Here is a 15,796-nt window from a genome sequence, read left to right on the forward strand (position 1 = left end):
CGGGGATGTCGGAGGTGTCCAGCACCCGCCCGCGCGCTACCGAACTCACCTCCCGCGGCAGCCCCTCAGGACTCCTCAGCCCCGCCAACCCGGAGGAGGCGGGATGGACTCCGAGCCGCAGGGGCTGCCGGGAGCCTGTTGCCTAGGCAACGGGTTAGGCCTCAGAGAGTAGCAGTGACTCCGCAGAGAGCTAGAGCGGCAGAGCCACCAGTGTCGGAGGACCCGAGGAGCGGAAGTGACATCACTTCCTCAGTCCGTGGGCGGGGCTTCGGGTCTCCTCGGGATCTACCTGTGGACCGCATGGAAGGTGCGTGAGAGGGCTGTGCTTCCGTAGCTGTGGCGGCTGCAGGTAGGGGCTTTGGGGTGGAAGGTCATGAGCCCGTGGCGTGACATGCAGGGCGCGTCTGGACCTCGCGGGCTGCCGGGAGCCTTGTTCATTCCCGTGTGAGTGTCGTCTGAGTGTGGTGATGTACGTGAAGTGTCAACGGTGTGGCGGTCAGAGCATCCCGGAACACATTGGAGCCAAGCCTGACCTGCCAGCCCCTCGGGAAACCCTTCCCTATACTCCCGCAGTCAGTAAGACCGGCCGTGGGGCTTGCAGTTTGTAATAAAGGCTGTCTCTGTGTCGAGTAGTGTCAGATGGGTCAGTGCGTTAGCGTATGACAGTGGTCTAGTGGAGTCTCAGTTTGGATTGGTAGCTTACCAGAGATAAGCAGCTAAACCTCTGCAGTGCCTCTCTCCGAGCTGGCCTGTGACTCACATTACTGATATTTCCCTATTTGTCTCTGAGTGTCTAGAAGTCAGAGCTGTGCTTTTGGTTCCTAAGTGGATCCGGCAAACTAAGTCAGATGTGACTTAGGAACACTCACCGAAGGACGAATGTAATACAGGAAGTAAGAGCAGTTCCTCCATGTAGCCCGTTTGATTCTAAATCTACTATGTGTGCAAGATATGGGAGGGGACGAGACATAACTCCTACTCTGGTTAAACTAAGTCCTTTATTAAGAACTAAGTCAATTAAGAAATTGACTCACTAGTGAATTGGAGGTAACATGTCTACTGCAGTGACTGGGGGAATCTGGACATGGTTGAACAGGCTGCAGCCCAGGCTACCTGGGAGGCTGAGGCAGGAAGAAAGTTCAGAGTCTGTCTGCACCATAAAATAGGTTCTGCCTGCCAGAGCAACGTAATGAGAGCATCTCACAGTAATATGGGCTGGGGATATACCCCAGTGGAGCATGCACAGGGCCCTGGGCTCAATCCCCAATACCATCAAAGCAAACCAAAAAAGAACAGAGCCCTAAACAAAACTGTTAACAGGGTGAGTGAGTACACACACGAACCGTCAACACGACCCACACTGGAACAGTAGAGCAGCAGAGGCAGAGAATGAGTAAGAGGCCATGGTGGAGAAGGGAGGACAGACTCGGGGCCAGTAGTGTGCCTCGTTAACTGGTTGTTATGTGTCCGGCCCGTGCAGCTTCACATATTGTTTATATATTTGTTTTACTGTCTTAGACAGTCTCACTGTGTAGACCAGGCTCTTTGAACGCATATATCCACTTTGGAACAGAAACTAATTTATCACCATTTTGCAGATGAGAATATTGAGGCTCCAAGAGATTGACAACTATGCCTACACTCACAGCTGGCAGAGCTAGGACTCACACCCAGGAAGCATGGTCTTCAAGGTGTAGCCCCAGAGCATACAGCTCATGTGTCCTGGATTCCTCTCAGTTGCACGATGACTTATGCAGGGTTTTAAATCTAGAAGGCAGTACAGACCGTTCTTGGTCTCGCTTTCCTCCGGCCTTGGGTTGGGTAAATCTCAGATGGACAGCACTACTTAAGGAAGGAGCTTCCCAGCAGAGAGAACTGTGTGCTCCCTGCGCTTTTGGTAGTGAGGGTACCTCACTAGGAGCTATGCCTGGCTCTGCAGGGTTGGAGGTGGGGCTTAAGATAGGGGCTGGAGCAGAGATGCAGGCGGGACTTTGGACATCTAAGTCATAGGCAGAGCCAGAGCTACATTTGAGACCCTGTCTCCAAAAAGAAAAGTAGACAGAGTGTGTGAGACAAGTGTTTGTGGAGCCATGAGCTGTGAAGAGCCTCTTAGTTTCTGGGACATTGATTTATCCAGTTGGTGTGGCATATCAGACCATTTTACTATGGAGGCCTGTGATCATGTGTTCCTTAACTGTCATGTTTCTCTTGCTCCTATTAGCAAAGACTCTTGGGATTGCAACACCAAGAAAACCTGTCTTATCTGTCAGTGCAAGAAAACTTAAGGACAATGCAGCTGACTGGCATAACTTAATCCTTAAATGGGACAGCCTGAGTGACAAGGGTTTCACCACGGCGAGCAGTATTGCCAACCTGAAAGTCAGCTTGCTGTAAGTACATGCTTAGTTCCCATGCTAGGTACTGTCACCTCTACCCACTGAGAGAACGGTCAAGAAAGTAAGAATTTCCAGGTGTAAATAAAGCCAAAAGACTGGCAAAGTAATGCCTGCACATATGCAGAGGTATGCTGACTGTTAATACCTGCACATATGCAGAGGTGTGCTGACTGTTAATACCCGCACATATGCAGAGGTGTGCTGACTGTTAATCCCTGCACATATGCAGAGGTGTGCTGACTGTTAATCCCTGCACATATGCAGAGGTGTGCTGACTGTTAATACCCGCACATATGCAGAGGTGTGCTGACTGTTAATCCCTGCACATATGCAGAGCTGTGCTGACTGTTAATACCTGCATATATGCAGAGGTGTGCTGACTGTTAGTCCCTGCACATATGCAGAGGTGTGCTGACTGTTAATACCCGCACATATGCAGAGGTGTGCTGACTGTTAATACCCGCACATATGCAGAGCTGTGCTGACTGTTAATACCCGCACATATGCAGAGCTGTGCTGACTGTTAATCCCTGCACATATGCAGAGCTGTGCTGACTGTTAATACCTGCATATATGCAGAGGTGTGCTGACTGTTAGTCCCTGCACATATGCAGAGGTGTGCTGACTGTTAATACCCGCACATATGCAGAGGTGTGCTGACTGTTAATACCCGCACATATGCAGAGCTGTGCTGACTGTTAGTCCCTGCACATATGCAGAGGTGTGCTGACTGTTAATACCCGCACATATGCAGAGGTGTGCTGACTGTTAATACCCGCACATATTCAGAGGTGTGCTGACTGTTAATACCCGCACATATGCAGAGCTGTGCTGACTGTTAATACCCGCACATATGCAGAGGTGTGCTGACTGTTAATCCCTGCACATATGCAGAGGTGTGCTGACTGTTAGTCCCTGCACATATGCAGAGGTGTGCTGACTGTTAGTCCCTGCACATATGCAGAGGTGTGCTGACTGTTAATACCCGCACATATGCAGAGATGTGCTGACTGTTAATACCTGCACATATGCAGAGGTGTGCTGACTGTTAATACCCGCACATATGCAGAGGTGTGCTGACTGTTAATACCCGCACATATGCAGAGCTGTGCTGACTGTTAATTCCTGCACATATGCAGAGGTGTGCTGACTGTTAATCCCTGCACATATGCAGAGGTGTGCTGACTGTTAATTCCTGCACATATGCAGAGGTGTGCTGACTGTTAATACCCGCACATATGCAGAGGTGTGCTGACTGTTAATACCCGCACATATGATATGCAGAGGTGTGCTGACAGTTAATACCTGCACATATGCAGAGGTGTGCTGACTGTTAATCCCTGCACATATGCAGAGGTGTGCTGACTGTTAATACCCGCACATATGCAGAGATGTGCTGTTAATACCCGCACATATGCAGAGGTGTGCTGACTGTTAATCCCTGCACATATGCAGAGGTGTGCTGACTGTTAATATCCGCACATATGCAGAGGTGTGCTGACTGTTAATACCCGCACATATGCAGAGCTGTGCTGACTGTTAATCCCTGCACATATGCAGAGGTGTGCTGACTGTTAGTCCCTGCACATATGCAGAGGTGTGCTGACTGTTAATCCCTGCACATATGCAGAGGTGTGCTGACTGTTAATATCCGCACATATGCAGAGGTGTGCTGACTGTTAATACCCGCACATATGCAGAGCTGTGCTGACTGTTAATACCTGCACATATGCAGAGGTGTGCTGACTGTTAATCCCTGCACATATGCAGAGCTGTGCTGACTGTTAATCCCTGCACATATGCAGAGGTGTGCTGACTGTTAATACCCGCACATATGCAGAGGTGTGCTGACTGTTGATACCTGCATATATGCAGAGGTGTGCTGACTGTTAATACCTGCACATATTGCAGAGGTGTGCTGACTGTTAATACCTGCACATATGCAGAGCTGTGCTGACTGTTAATACCCGCACATATTGCAGAGGTGTGCTGACTGTTAATACCTGCACATATGCAGAGCTGTGCTGTTAATCCCTGCACATATGCAGAGCTGTGCTGACAGTTGCAGTACACATTGGGAGGACCCGCTGAAAAGGCAGCAACTGGGGGATTACAAGTTGGACACCTTGAGCTAGAGAGATGGCTCAGTGGGTAAAGGTGCTTGCCACCAAGCCTCATGACTGAGTTTGGTCCCCGAAACCTACATGGTAGAAGGAGACAACCAGACTGCTGCAAGTTGTCCTTCATGGACACAATCATGACATAAATGTGCTCATTCTTATTTACACACAAATAAGTGTAAACATAAATACAAACTTATGCTACATGTTTTGGCTCTGTATATAAAGTTATAAAGAGATTGACAGAGGAGAAAGGAGTCCGTGATACTGTTACCTTTCAGGCGTGTGGGGTGGCAGGTAAGTGGGGCCTCGGGTGCACGAGGCTGCTGGCCATCCCTCCCGCGCTCCATTTCATTCATTTTGTTTGGTTGCTATTTTGAGATAGTTTTACTAGCCCAGGCTGACCTTGAACACCCTGCGCTCCTCCTGCCTCCATCTCCTGTGTGCACACCACCACACCTGGCTTATTCCCATTTTGTGGCAGGAGCCATCTGTGTTGCCCAGGCTGATTTTCCTGCCTCAGTCTCCCTGAGGAGTTGGAGCTACAGATGACTACCATTGCACCCACTTCCTTTTCTGTCCTTTTCTTTGTATACGTGGCTGTTTTGCCTGCAGATTTATCTGTGTAGCACTTGCGTGTCTGTTGTTTACAGAAGTCAGTAGTGGGTATTACCCTGGAGCTGGAATTACAGATGATTATGAACTGCCATGGGGGTGCTTGGAAACAAGCCTGGGTCTTCTGGAAGAGCAGCCACTGCTCTTAACAGCTAAGCTTTCTTTCTCCAGACTGTATTTGGTGTTGTCTTTTAGACTTATTAATTTAGGTGTATGCGTGTTTTGTATGCATGTACGCATGCGTGTCACATAGCTGCACCACCTAAAGAGACTAGAAAAGGGATCTGCTGAACAAAAGCTACAGACAGTTGTGAGCCTCCATGGGAGTGCTCTGAAAGAGCGGCACTGCTGGTAACCACTCAGCCACCTCTCCAGCCTCTATTCATTTTGAGACAGGGACTTATACTGGCCCCGCTGACCTCAGACTCTCTATGTAGGGAGGTGACCTTCAGTTTCTTACTCTGCCTTCACTTCTGAGCCACCCCCTCTAGCTTCTTTTTTATTTCTAAAAAAGACAAAGTGGGGGTGGGAAGACTTGAGAAATGACTCAGTGGAGTGCTTTCCACTGGTCGGCAGCGCAGCGCACACCTTTAGTTCCAGCACCTGGAAAGCAGAGGCAGGTGGATCTACAGCCAGGGCTACACAGAGAAACCCTGCCTCGGGAAAAAAAAAACAAACAATACTTTCTATTACGAAAGAAATGGGTTCAGTTCCCAGCACCCACATGGCAGCTCATAGTTGTGTATAAGTACAGCTCTACAGGATCTGATGCTTTCATCTGGTCTCTGGGCACTGCATACACATAGCACACATATACACAGACAGATAGACAGGCAAATATTCATTCACACAAATTAAAAACAAATATTAAAAAGAGAAAAGAAACAAGTGTAGTGGCTCATGCGCTCTGTCCCAGCACTTGGGAGGCAGAGGCAGTGGATTGCTGTGAGTTCAAGGCTGGCCTACACAATAAAGCATGTTCAAGCTATCTAGGACTATATATCGTTTTAAAAAGATCCTATCTTTAAAGAAAAAAAGAAAGAAGACAAAGGAGGAGAGAGAGCTCACAGGTACTCAGCATGCAGACATGAGGACCCGAGTTCAAACCTCAGCATACAAATAAAAAGCTGGGCATTTTGGTGTTTGTAATCCTAGCACTGAGGACAAGGAAACAGGCCACCACCCGAGCCCACTCTGTTTTCCTAGATCCCAGTGATGAGAAACCATGTCTTCCAAAAGGTAGGTGGCTCCTGAGGAATGCCACCACAGGCTAACCACTGGTTTCTGTGCGCACCTGTGGCATACATGGCTAGATGGCATACAGCATAGTGGATGACCACACTCGGCCTCATGGTCAGGCCAGAGAGAAGATCCAAAGTTCTTTGAAGGGACCCCTTTCCCTACATGGATAGAAGCCTTCCCACTAGGCCTAACCTTAATAGTTGCACCTCCTTCTAACAGCACCATAGGCCGATCAAGCTTTTACTGGCTACACTGTATGGATCACAGACTTCAGTCTAAAAATTACTCACAGACTCTTGACCCTTTGGGAAATGACCCATGTCACATGCATTTCATACAACCAGCCCTAAGCCCTACACCAAGGATTCCACATGGCCAGACTTCACTTCCCCTAGGACAAACTCGAGTGGGCAGGGCTGGGGGTATAGCTTAGCAGTGGAGCATCTGCAGTGCACGGAGGCCCTTGGCTCCATCCAAGCACAGCAAAGTTGTGTAACTAGTGAATGTGCTCACTATGTAAATGTAATCCTGGTTTAGGAGAGCCCTGTTAGAAACCTGTTAGCTCTGGAGCTAGAGAGACGGCTAAGTGTTAGGAGCACTTGCTCGTCTTTCAAAGGACTGGAGTCTGGTTCCCGGCATCTCACAGCTGTCTCTAACTCCAGCTCCAGGGAATCCAGTACCCAGTTCTGGCCTTAACTGTATAAATTAGCATCTACTATAATGACTTTTGCAATATTTAAACAATATATCTAACGTGATTATGTAGATGATGGCTTTTATAGGATTATTATAGCAAAATGAGGTGAAGGCTTTTTCCTTGTTTTTCTTTGAGGCCAGGGCTACTGTGGAGCCAGGCTCCTCCTCCTCTTCCTCTTCTTCCTCCTCTTCCTCCTCCTCAAGCACTGGGATTAGAGATGTGCAGTCTCCTAGCATGAGGTAAGTATAATGAGTGTGATTTGTACCCCTATCTTCTGCTTTGTCCAGGAGTAAAGAGAAGGTTGAACTGGAGAGTGGCCCAGCGTCCAGGGAAGAGGAAGACAAGACAAACCGGGACTACGATGAGGGACTTGAAGCACTATGTGAGGAGCTGCAGACCATCTTGGATGGCTTGGTAAGACCTAAAGATGCTGGCCATCAACATCATTGTTTAGGGTTTGTTTGACTGTGGGGTCATTCAAGACTGTTGGAGACCTTTCCTTCCAAGCCTTTCCTTCCACCTACCTAACAAGTCCTGATTCTCCCCAGTCACTGCTGAGTGCACCGTCCTGGGCAGTTTCAGCCACTTTAGGGTCCAGAGTGAATACGCAGATTTTGTGGGCCAGAGCATTTCTGTCACCGAGACTTCTTGGTCCTGCCATATAACACTAAAGCAGCCACAGTCTTTGTTATCAATGTGGACCTAGCAGTTCCTACTTCAGGTTGTAGTCCAAATCAACTGTATATCTTGTTCAGATTGTTTGCATTTAAGCATTAGTTCTTCTACCTGAAATACCGTCTTCATAGTAAAGCTGTTTGGGGAAGTTTTTGACATTTCCTTACTTACTAGCACTGAAAGATGTCCCAGACTTACTTTGATGCATATTTCCTGCCTCTGTCTAAGAGTCAGCATTTTTTCCCAAGAAGCCTAGATCCTTATATAGGAGAGTCCTGTTAGAAAGTGGATAGCTGGGCTGGAGAGATGGCTCAGCGGTTAAGAGCACTGACTGCTCTTCCAGAGGTCCTGAGTTCAATTCCTAGCAACCACATGGTGGCTCATAACCATCTGTAATGGGATCTGATGCCCTCTTCTCACCAGAAGAAGCTGGTGACAAGAATCAGAAGAATCTGGTGACAGCTACAATGTACTCATACACATAAAATAAATCTTTATAAAGAAAAAAAAAAGAATGTGGTTAGCTAGCTATAGGGCTAGAATAGATGGCTCAAGTGTTAGGAACACTTGCTGCTCTTTCCAAGGACTGGAGTTTGCTTCCCAGCATCCATATCGAGGGGCTCACAACTGTCTCTAACTCCGGCTCCAGGGAATCTAGTATCCAATTCTGGCTTCCATGTGCATCCATACACATAAATAATAAGTCATCTTATTAGAGAAAGCAAGCTCTACATGCTAGCCGTCATGTTAGAAATTCTCTGCTCCGATGAACTTGGAAATGTATTCTCACTCAGTGTTCAATCCTCACTCAGTGTTCAATCCTCACTCAGTGTTCAATTCTCACTCAGTGTTCACACCCAAAAGTGGGGTTGGAGGCCATGAGCACTGCTCTTCTTCTCTCCCCAGCCATCAAAGAGTTAAGTGTCTGGAGTTAAGCATCTTGCTTTGGGGGATGGGCATACTCTCTGCCCTGAGATGTATCCCCATTTCCATGTGATGTGTTACTGTGGGAGACGCTACAGCTGCTCTGTGGTGTAGGCTATTTCATTGTGAGCTCAGCAAAGCACACACAGATGGGACTTTGTCCCTTTTGGTGGCTAAGCTACAGATCTGGGTCAGGGCCTCCAGATTTCCCTGCCCTCTGAATCCTCCCAAGCTTTTCTAGAATTAGGAGGTGTCTGGAAGCTGCTGTGGGGTGCAGACTTCTTTGCAGAGTGCGGTTCAAAAGCCCAGATCCCATCGTGGCTCCACCTCCTCGTCTCAACCTTGATCACCTTCCCAGCTGCAATCGGAAACCACGGAGCCTGTCTGGAGGTTAAGCCAAGGGAAATATCGAACCTAAAATGATTTGAGAAGGAAGGAGAGACTTTTAAGATTAACGTTTGCTAAATTTAGTGTGTGCCACTTTAGATAAAACCAGGGGATAGATGGTTGAGAGAACCAAGTACAAAGAATTATGACTTTGATGCTGTATCTCTTTTATCTCCAGATACATAATAGTTAACCACACAGAGGAGTTGGAGATTTAGTTTTAATAAACCTTTGCTACTTTCCTAGTTAGTTCTGTCTGTTGTATTTAATGATCACTGTGTAACCAGGCATTCCACGACCCACGTCACTGCCCTTCATCTGTCATGCTTTGGTCACTGTGGAGAAGGTGCTGCTGTCTCCTGCTGGGAGCTGGCAGAGGACACAGCAGCAGAGGGGGGAGGTCTGTAGAGGCCCAGGTTTCAGGTTCTCAGTGCTTTCTCCTGTGTGCATATGAGGCTCCCTTTCATTCTCGTCGCCATATGAGTAAGAAAATCCAGGCTCACGGATTCTCCATAAGAGAGTCAGAAACCCGCTTCCTGGGTGCCTTTCTCCCTATTCATGCTATAACAGCAGACCACTGGGATTCTGCCAGGTCTCTGGAGCTAAAACACTACTGCTGCATGGAAATCTATGAGGTGGGACACAGCAGGCTTTCCTTTCTCTGAGGCTGTGAAAACCCAGGGCTTAGTACCAAAGTAATGAAACCACAACTCCCACCTGTCTCCATGCTGCTGGAAATCTGCTGTCTGTGGAGTTCATGGGGGAATACTGGAACTTTAGCCCCACCAGGACTACACATCATAGCCTTCAAGTCTTTATAGTTACTAAATCTGAGATGAGAAATTCTCAGCAGTGTTCTCATATTCCAGATTAATATCTTTTCAGACTAAAATACAAACGAAAATGGAAAAGCTGTCTTCAACCACCAAGGGAATTTGTGAACTAGAAAATTACCACTCCAGAGAAGCAAGCAGCCAGCCCCCTCTGTTTCACACGTGGCCCACAGCCTTCTTCTGTAAGTAGCTCTTCTGAAGGTGGTTCTAAGGGGAGCATCAGCAGTGCTTAGATTTGGTCCTTAGGGAAGGATACAGGGCCTCTGCCTTTTGAAAGAAAGAAGGAAGGGTGGAAGGAAGGAAGGGCAGACAGATGAATGTAAAAGTTAAGTAAGTTGAAGACAGGTTTGGTAACATACATTCCTATAATGCTAGTTAGTAATGAGCAAGCAAGAGCAGGAAAATTGTCAGTTTAAAGCCAATCTGGGCTATAAACTGAGAGCTTGTCTTTAAAAAAATAAATCAACCATCAGTTGGGGACACTTCAGCCAACCTCATAGAAGATCATTGAGAAAAGTGAAATTCAGTATGGTAGTCTCCCTAGTAGGGATGCTATTGCTATGATGAAACACCATGACTAAAATCAACTCCGGGAGGAAAGCGTTTATCTGGCTTATGCTTCCACATCATTTTCATCATCAATGGAAGTCAGGACAGGAACTCGGACAGGACAGGAATGGCCATGGAGAGGTGCTGCTTACTGGCTTGCTTCCCCATGGCTTACTCAACCTGCTTTCTCATCAAACCCAGGACCACCTGCCCAGAGTTCACCCACCCACATCAATTACTACTTAAGAAAATGCCTAACAGCCAGACCTTATGAAGGCATTTTCACAATCGAGGCTTCCTCTTCTCCAGTGACTCTAGCTTGTGTCAAGTTGACATAAACTAACCAGCATATGACACAAGTTTATAATCCCAGTACTTGGGAGACCGCAGCAGAAGGATCACAGTTGAGTGTAAGAGCAGCCTGGGCTCAAGTGAGGAGCTAAATGGGCTGGTAAGATGGTTCAGCATGTTGCAGGATATTTATCATAATGTGAACCCAGAGATTGTGTTGTTTACTGAAAAACAAACCCAAACCTGTTTCTAGTCACTGTGTGGCTCAGCCTTAACACGCACCTCTAATCCCAAACACTGAAGGGGAAGTTAGTTTGTACAGGTAAGCAGCCATGTTTGAAAGTGAAGTCTGATTGAGTGGCAGATAAGTGACGAGTCAGAGAAAGAGTTGACAGAATAGGATCTGCCCAACTCTCACGAGAAGAGAGAGGAAAGGGGAGCTACTTAAGGGCCAGTGCAAAGAGAAAGAGGGGGCAGCTTTACCAGCAGAGTTTTACAAACAGATTGGAAAACACACTAGACACAGGTAAAGGCAGGCTGAGCCAGAGAATGAGAAGGAACTAGAAGATTAGAACTTTTTACCAGAGTTAGTTTGAAGCCAAGTGGGGCAATGCAGTCAGAGGCTGAGAGAGAAGCCAGGTTGAATCAGTCAGCTGGGAGAGGAGTTTGAGCCAGAATGGCTGAGTTGAACCAGTGAGCCAGAGTAAAAGAATGTTTTCAGCCTTCTAAGCCTAAATAGAAGCTTCCAGGACCAGTCCTAGGTTAGCAGATAGCAGGTAAAGGCTCTTGCCACCAAGTCTGACAACATGACTCTGCTATCTAGGACCCACATTAATAATAGAACAATTATTAATAATTAATAATAGAGCAAACCAGTGACTGAAAGTTGCTGCTGACCTATACATTGTGTACACCATGGGTTATACATACATACAGACAGAATAAAATGCAAGGAAAACTTTGTAGAGGTTAAACCACTTGATATTGGAGTTTGGGGGTTTTTTAAAGACTGACTTTATTTGTAATTATTTGTATGTGTGTGGGTATGTGCATATACATGAAGACAGGGTTCCTTGAAGACCAGAGGTGCTGTGTCCCCCTGGAGCTGGAGTCATGGATTTGTGAGCCCCTGATGTGTGCTGGAAATTGAACCCAGCTCCTCTGGAAGAGCATCAGTGCTCCTCACCGCTAGACCATCTTTCCAGTTCCCTATTTCCTTTTAAACAGTCTTAGTATGTATCCTAGGCTGAACTGGCCCAAGCAGGCCTCAAACTTGTAGCAGTCCCCCTGCTTCAGTCCTCCAAGACTCCTGAGTCTGGATGAAGTGGCTCACCATTACAGTTATGCAACGGTTGTGTGGCCTTGTGCTTCCTACCATCTAACCGTGCAACTGGATTGGCTTAGTCCTTCTTTATCTCCATGCTCTTCTGATCTTCTGATCTGCTCCCATCCTCCTGCTTCAGCTTCCAGTGCTGCACTGTAAGTACTTACCACCCCACTGTGGGCACTGAGGGTTAGATAGACCTAGGGCTTCGTGCATGCTGGGCAAGTACCAGCTGCGTCACATTGCCAGCACTGATTCTGGCTTGAAGTTGGGACAGTGCGTTCTCATGCAGCCATGGTGTGTGCTCTGTTGCAGATGAGGTCTCCCACCGGCTCTCCGAAGCATACAAGAAGGAGCTCCTTTTGAAGCGCACCATTGGTGCAGAGCTGGCCCATACTGCAGACCGCAACCTCAGCCTGACCTACCTGTCCATGTGGCTGCACCAGCCCTACATAGAGAATGACAGCAAACTACAGCTGGAGAGCATGCTGCTCGAAACAGGGCACCGGGCCCTGTGACTCCCTGGCCACCTTGCCTGTGACCACGGTTTGGAGCTCCAGACCACTAGCTGGACAGTCACTTGGGTGGAACCTGTTGTGCCTCAAGGCCAGATCCTTTTAGGGTCCTGAGATCAGTCTCCCGATGCTGCAGCCTCTCCAGACACAGGCACTGCTACTCCTGAGACTCTGTCCCGGGTATCTTGATGCTCCACTGAGTAACACAAACAAGAATGGCTGAGGGGCCGAGTTTTGTAAACCAGTGGACTTTATGGTTTCGTCTGTGGTGACAACCTGAGTTTCCTATTTCTACCTTGTTCCTATCTCCTTTTTTGCTGTTGTTTTGTGCTGGAAATCAAATCCAGACTTCACATGAACAAGCTGCATATTCAACCACTGGTCCACACTCCAACCCTGTGCTTAAAATTAGAAGAGAATGTTTTAGTTCTGAAACTATCCCAGAAATATTAGACATTTAAAGTTTCACAAGTGGGGACTGAGAAATGGCTTAGCAGTTGAGAGCACAGGTGGACCTCTGGCCTCCCCTGGCAGTCACACAGATTTGCACGTGTGCACACGCACATACACACACACTCTTGGTAAATTTTATTTGTACTTTGGTATCTGTGTACAGGCCACATGTACAGATGACCAGGGCAACTATGCATGGGAGTGGGACCCTTGGAGCTAGAGTTACAGGACGTTGTCAGCTGCCTGATCCCAGTGTCAGAAACCAAACTGCAGTCAGTCTCAGGAAGAACGATTCACGCTTTTAACTGCTGAGCCATCTCTCCTGGGGCTGGAGATACATATATTTAATACATTGTATAAAATATATTAATAAAACATATTGAAATATATCTTTTTTAATCCTGTAGAGTTAACTGAGTATAGAGTTTAGTGTCACAGAAATGAAAACCACTTACCAAAAATTGCTGCTGTTTGCATGAAAAGACGGACAAACCAATAATAAGACCAATAATTGAATACTGTTTATATCTGGGGCCTGGATTGCTGTATCTGTTTAGCTTTCTCACTGTTAGCCAAGAACTAGCATCACTGAGAACTGCCTGAGTCACCGGCCCTCAGGACGACCACTGCACTTCCTTTCACTCTTCCTGATGAGGGGCACACTAAGACCACTGTTCTCATCGGGGTGGGCACCCTTGGACTACTGCTCCCAACTGTTTGGGAAGGAATACTCAGACCACATTGCTCTCTTCTCTGTGTCTGTATGTGTATGTATGGGCACACCTGAGCTACACTGCATGTGTGCAGGTCAGAGGACAGCTTTGGTTGTAGGTCTTTGCCTTCTGCCTTGACACCAGGCCTCTTGTTCACTGCTGTAAACACCAGGATGCCTGGCCTACAAGCTTCTGGATACTCTGTCTCCTTGTAGATACCACAGGAGTTACATACACTTGTGCTGGTACTACGCTGGCTTTTCTTGTTTCTAGGGATCTGCACTCAGATCATCAGGTTTGCATAGTGAATGCTATGCCCTCTGCTGCTCCCTTTTCCCAGAGGACAAAAAAGGCCCAGCATTAAACATGCAGCTTGTCAAGGTTTATGCTAGTAACTGGCAACTCCCAAGCTGTATTTACACATACACACACACAACCTCATTTTTTGTTGTTTTTTTAACCCAAGCAGTTGCCTACAAAGTGCTTGGCTCAGAACACAGCTCAAACATAAGCCAGACATGTTGTCAGATTTTTCAGGCCAGTAGAAGTTGTATCTAACGTCACATTTGGAACCTGGCTTCTTGCACAAATACCTGAGATAGTTTACTATAGATTACTTAGCAAGGCATTGGTGTCATGCACTGTAGATCTCAGCACTCAGAGGCAGAGGCAAGCAGATCTCTGTGGGTTGGAGGGCCTGGTCTACAGAACTAGTTCCAGGACAACTAAGGCTACACAGAAAAATTCATGTCTCAAAAAAAAAAAAAAAAAAAAAAAAAAAAGGAAGGAGGTTCCTTTGAACCAGGCAAAGTAACAAGTACCTATAATCTCTGCACAGGAAGCTGAAGCAGGGGGATTTTGATTGTGATGGGCCTTGTAGGCTATTTCATGAGTTTTGTTTATGACCTCACTCCATAGCCCAGGTTGATCTGAACATACTACAGTCTGACCAAGCAGTATGTGGCGTACTTTTACTTTTTGTATAACCTTCTATTTCCTGGAGTTACAGATTTTTAATATTTTATCTTTATGTAAGTGTGCCTGAGTGTCTGTGTACTTGGCTACAGGTACCCAGAGTCCAAAGGCAGGTGTTGGATCCTTTGGAGTTAGAACTACAGGCTGGCAGTTGTGAACTGTCCACAAAGTGCGTGGCTCAGAGCACAGCTCAAACACAAGTCAGACAAATCGTCAGTAATCAAAGTCAGTCCTTTTCGAGACTAGTATGCACTCTTAAGGATTTCCTTAGGTTTTCTGAGACGGGCTTGCTAGGTATCTCATGCTTACTTCAGAATCACTACATTCCCACCTCGGGCCCCCAAGTGCTGAGATTACAGACACACCTCTAGCTTCTGTGTCTTCTTGGTGATTTGTTCCCAAGCCAGTCATCACACGAGAGTGCTGATGGAAAGATCAATACTGCCAAGGACAGGCGGAAACACACAAACTAAAGATAAATACTGATTCTGCAGAGGACTTCCTATCTGAACAGTATGGACGTCATCAGAGGTCAATATGGCACTTGAGGGTGGGCACAGGGGTGAATCACACGCGTCTTCCACAATCCCCAAACCTGCCAAGTTAACAGAAGGAAACAAAGCTCAGATCCACCCTGCCCTGGACTGAGAAGGTCCGAGGATGGTTCCATAGTGAAGATTTTGGGAAAGGGGGTGGTTGCTGGTGTCTTTTGTAAAGCATCTCAGGCAAATCAGGAAGTACTGAAGACTATGTAATAAATGTCCACATAGCCCAAAGGCAGACTTTAGGCAATGGGAAGCTCTAGGCTTCTGAGAAGTGGCCTGGTCCACAGGACACAATCCTGCCTAGGTCAGTCTGATGTCCCCGAGTTCCAGGCACTCCTGTTCTGCTAAGACACGCACCTGTTTGTCCCTGTAACCCCTGCTCTGAGAGTGAGAGCACAGGAAGTGCAAGGGCTGTGGGGAACAGTTCATCTTGATTCAGCAAAGCACCAGGATGCCCTGCGTCTCAGGTGCTCAGGGTCTTCCAAAGACTGCAGGAGTGAGCCAAGAACAGCTGAGGTCCAATGTTCTTCTCTGATGAGGAC

General features: G+C 47.2%; 2 protein-coding genes across 2 annotated transcripts in view; one reads left to right on the forward strand and one right to left on the reverse strand.

Moving 5' to 3' along the window:
• Tecpr2 (tectonin beta-propeller repeat containing 2) overlaps nucleotides 1–184 on the reverse strand; it is a 103,904-nt gene extending 103,720 nt beyond the window's left edge. Inside the window, exon 1 of the mRNA XM_076921115.1 lies at nucleotides 50–184. The gene's annotated coding sequence lies outside the window, so the exon portion shown is untranslated. The remainder of the gene's footprint in view (nucleotides 1–49) is intronic.
• On the forward strand, nucleotides 175–13,410 carry Cinp (cyclin dependent kinase 2 interacting protein). The gene is made up of 5 exons (XM_076921134.1): nucleotides 175–307; nucleotides 2,222–2,390; nucleotides 7,358–7,484; nucleotides 9,942–10,071; nucleotides 12,369–13,410. The coding sequence occupies exons 1-5, from the start codon at nucleotides 301–303 to the stop codon at nucleotides 12,569–12,571; spliced, it is 636 nt and encodes a 211-aa protein (XP_076777249.1). The 5' UTR covers nucleotides 175–300; the 3' UTR covers nucleotides 12,572–13,410.
• Nucleotides 13,411–15,796: the final 2,386 nt, after the last annotated feature.

The sequence above is a fragment of the Arvicanthis niloticus genome, chromosome 23 (assembly GCF_011762505.2).
Source record: "Arvicanthis niloticus isolate mArvNil1 chromosome 23, mArvNil1.pat.X, whole genome shotgun sequence".
Lineage (NCBI taxonomy): Eukaryota > Metazoa > Chordata > Mammalia > Rodentia > Muridae > Arvicanthis > Arvicanthis niloticus.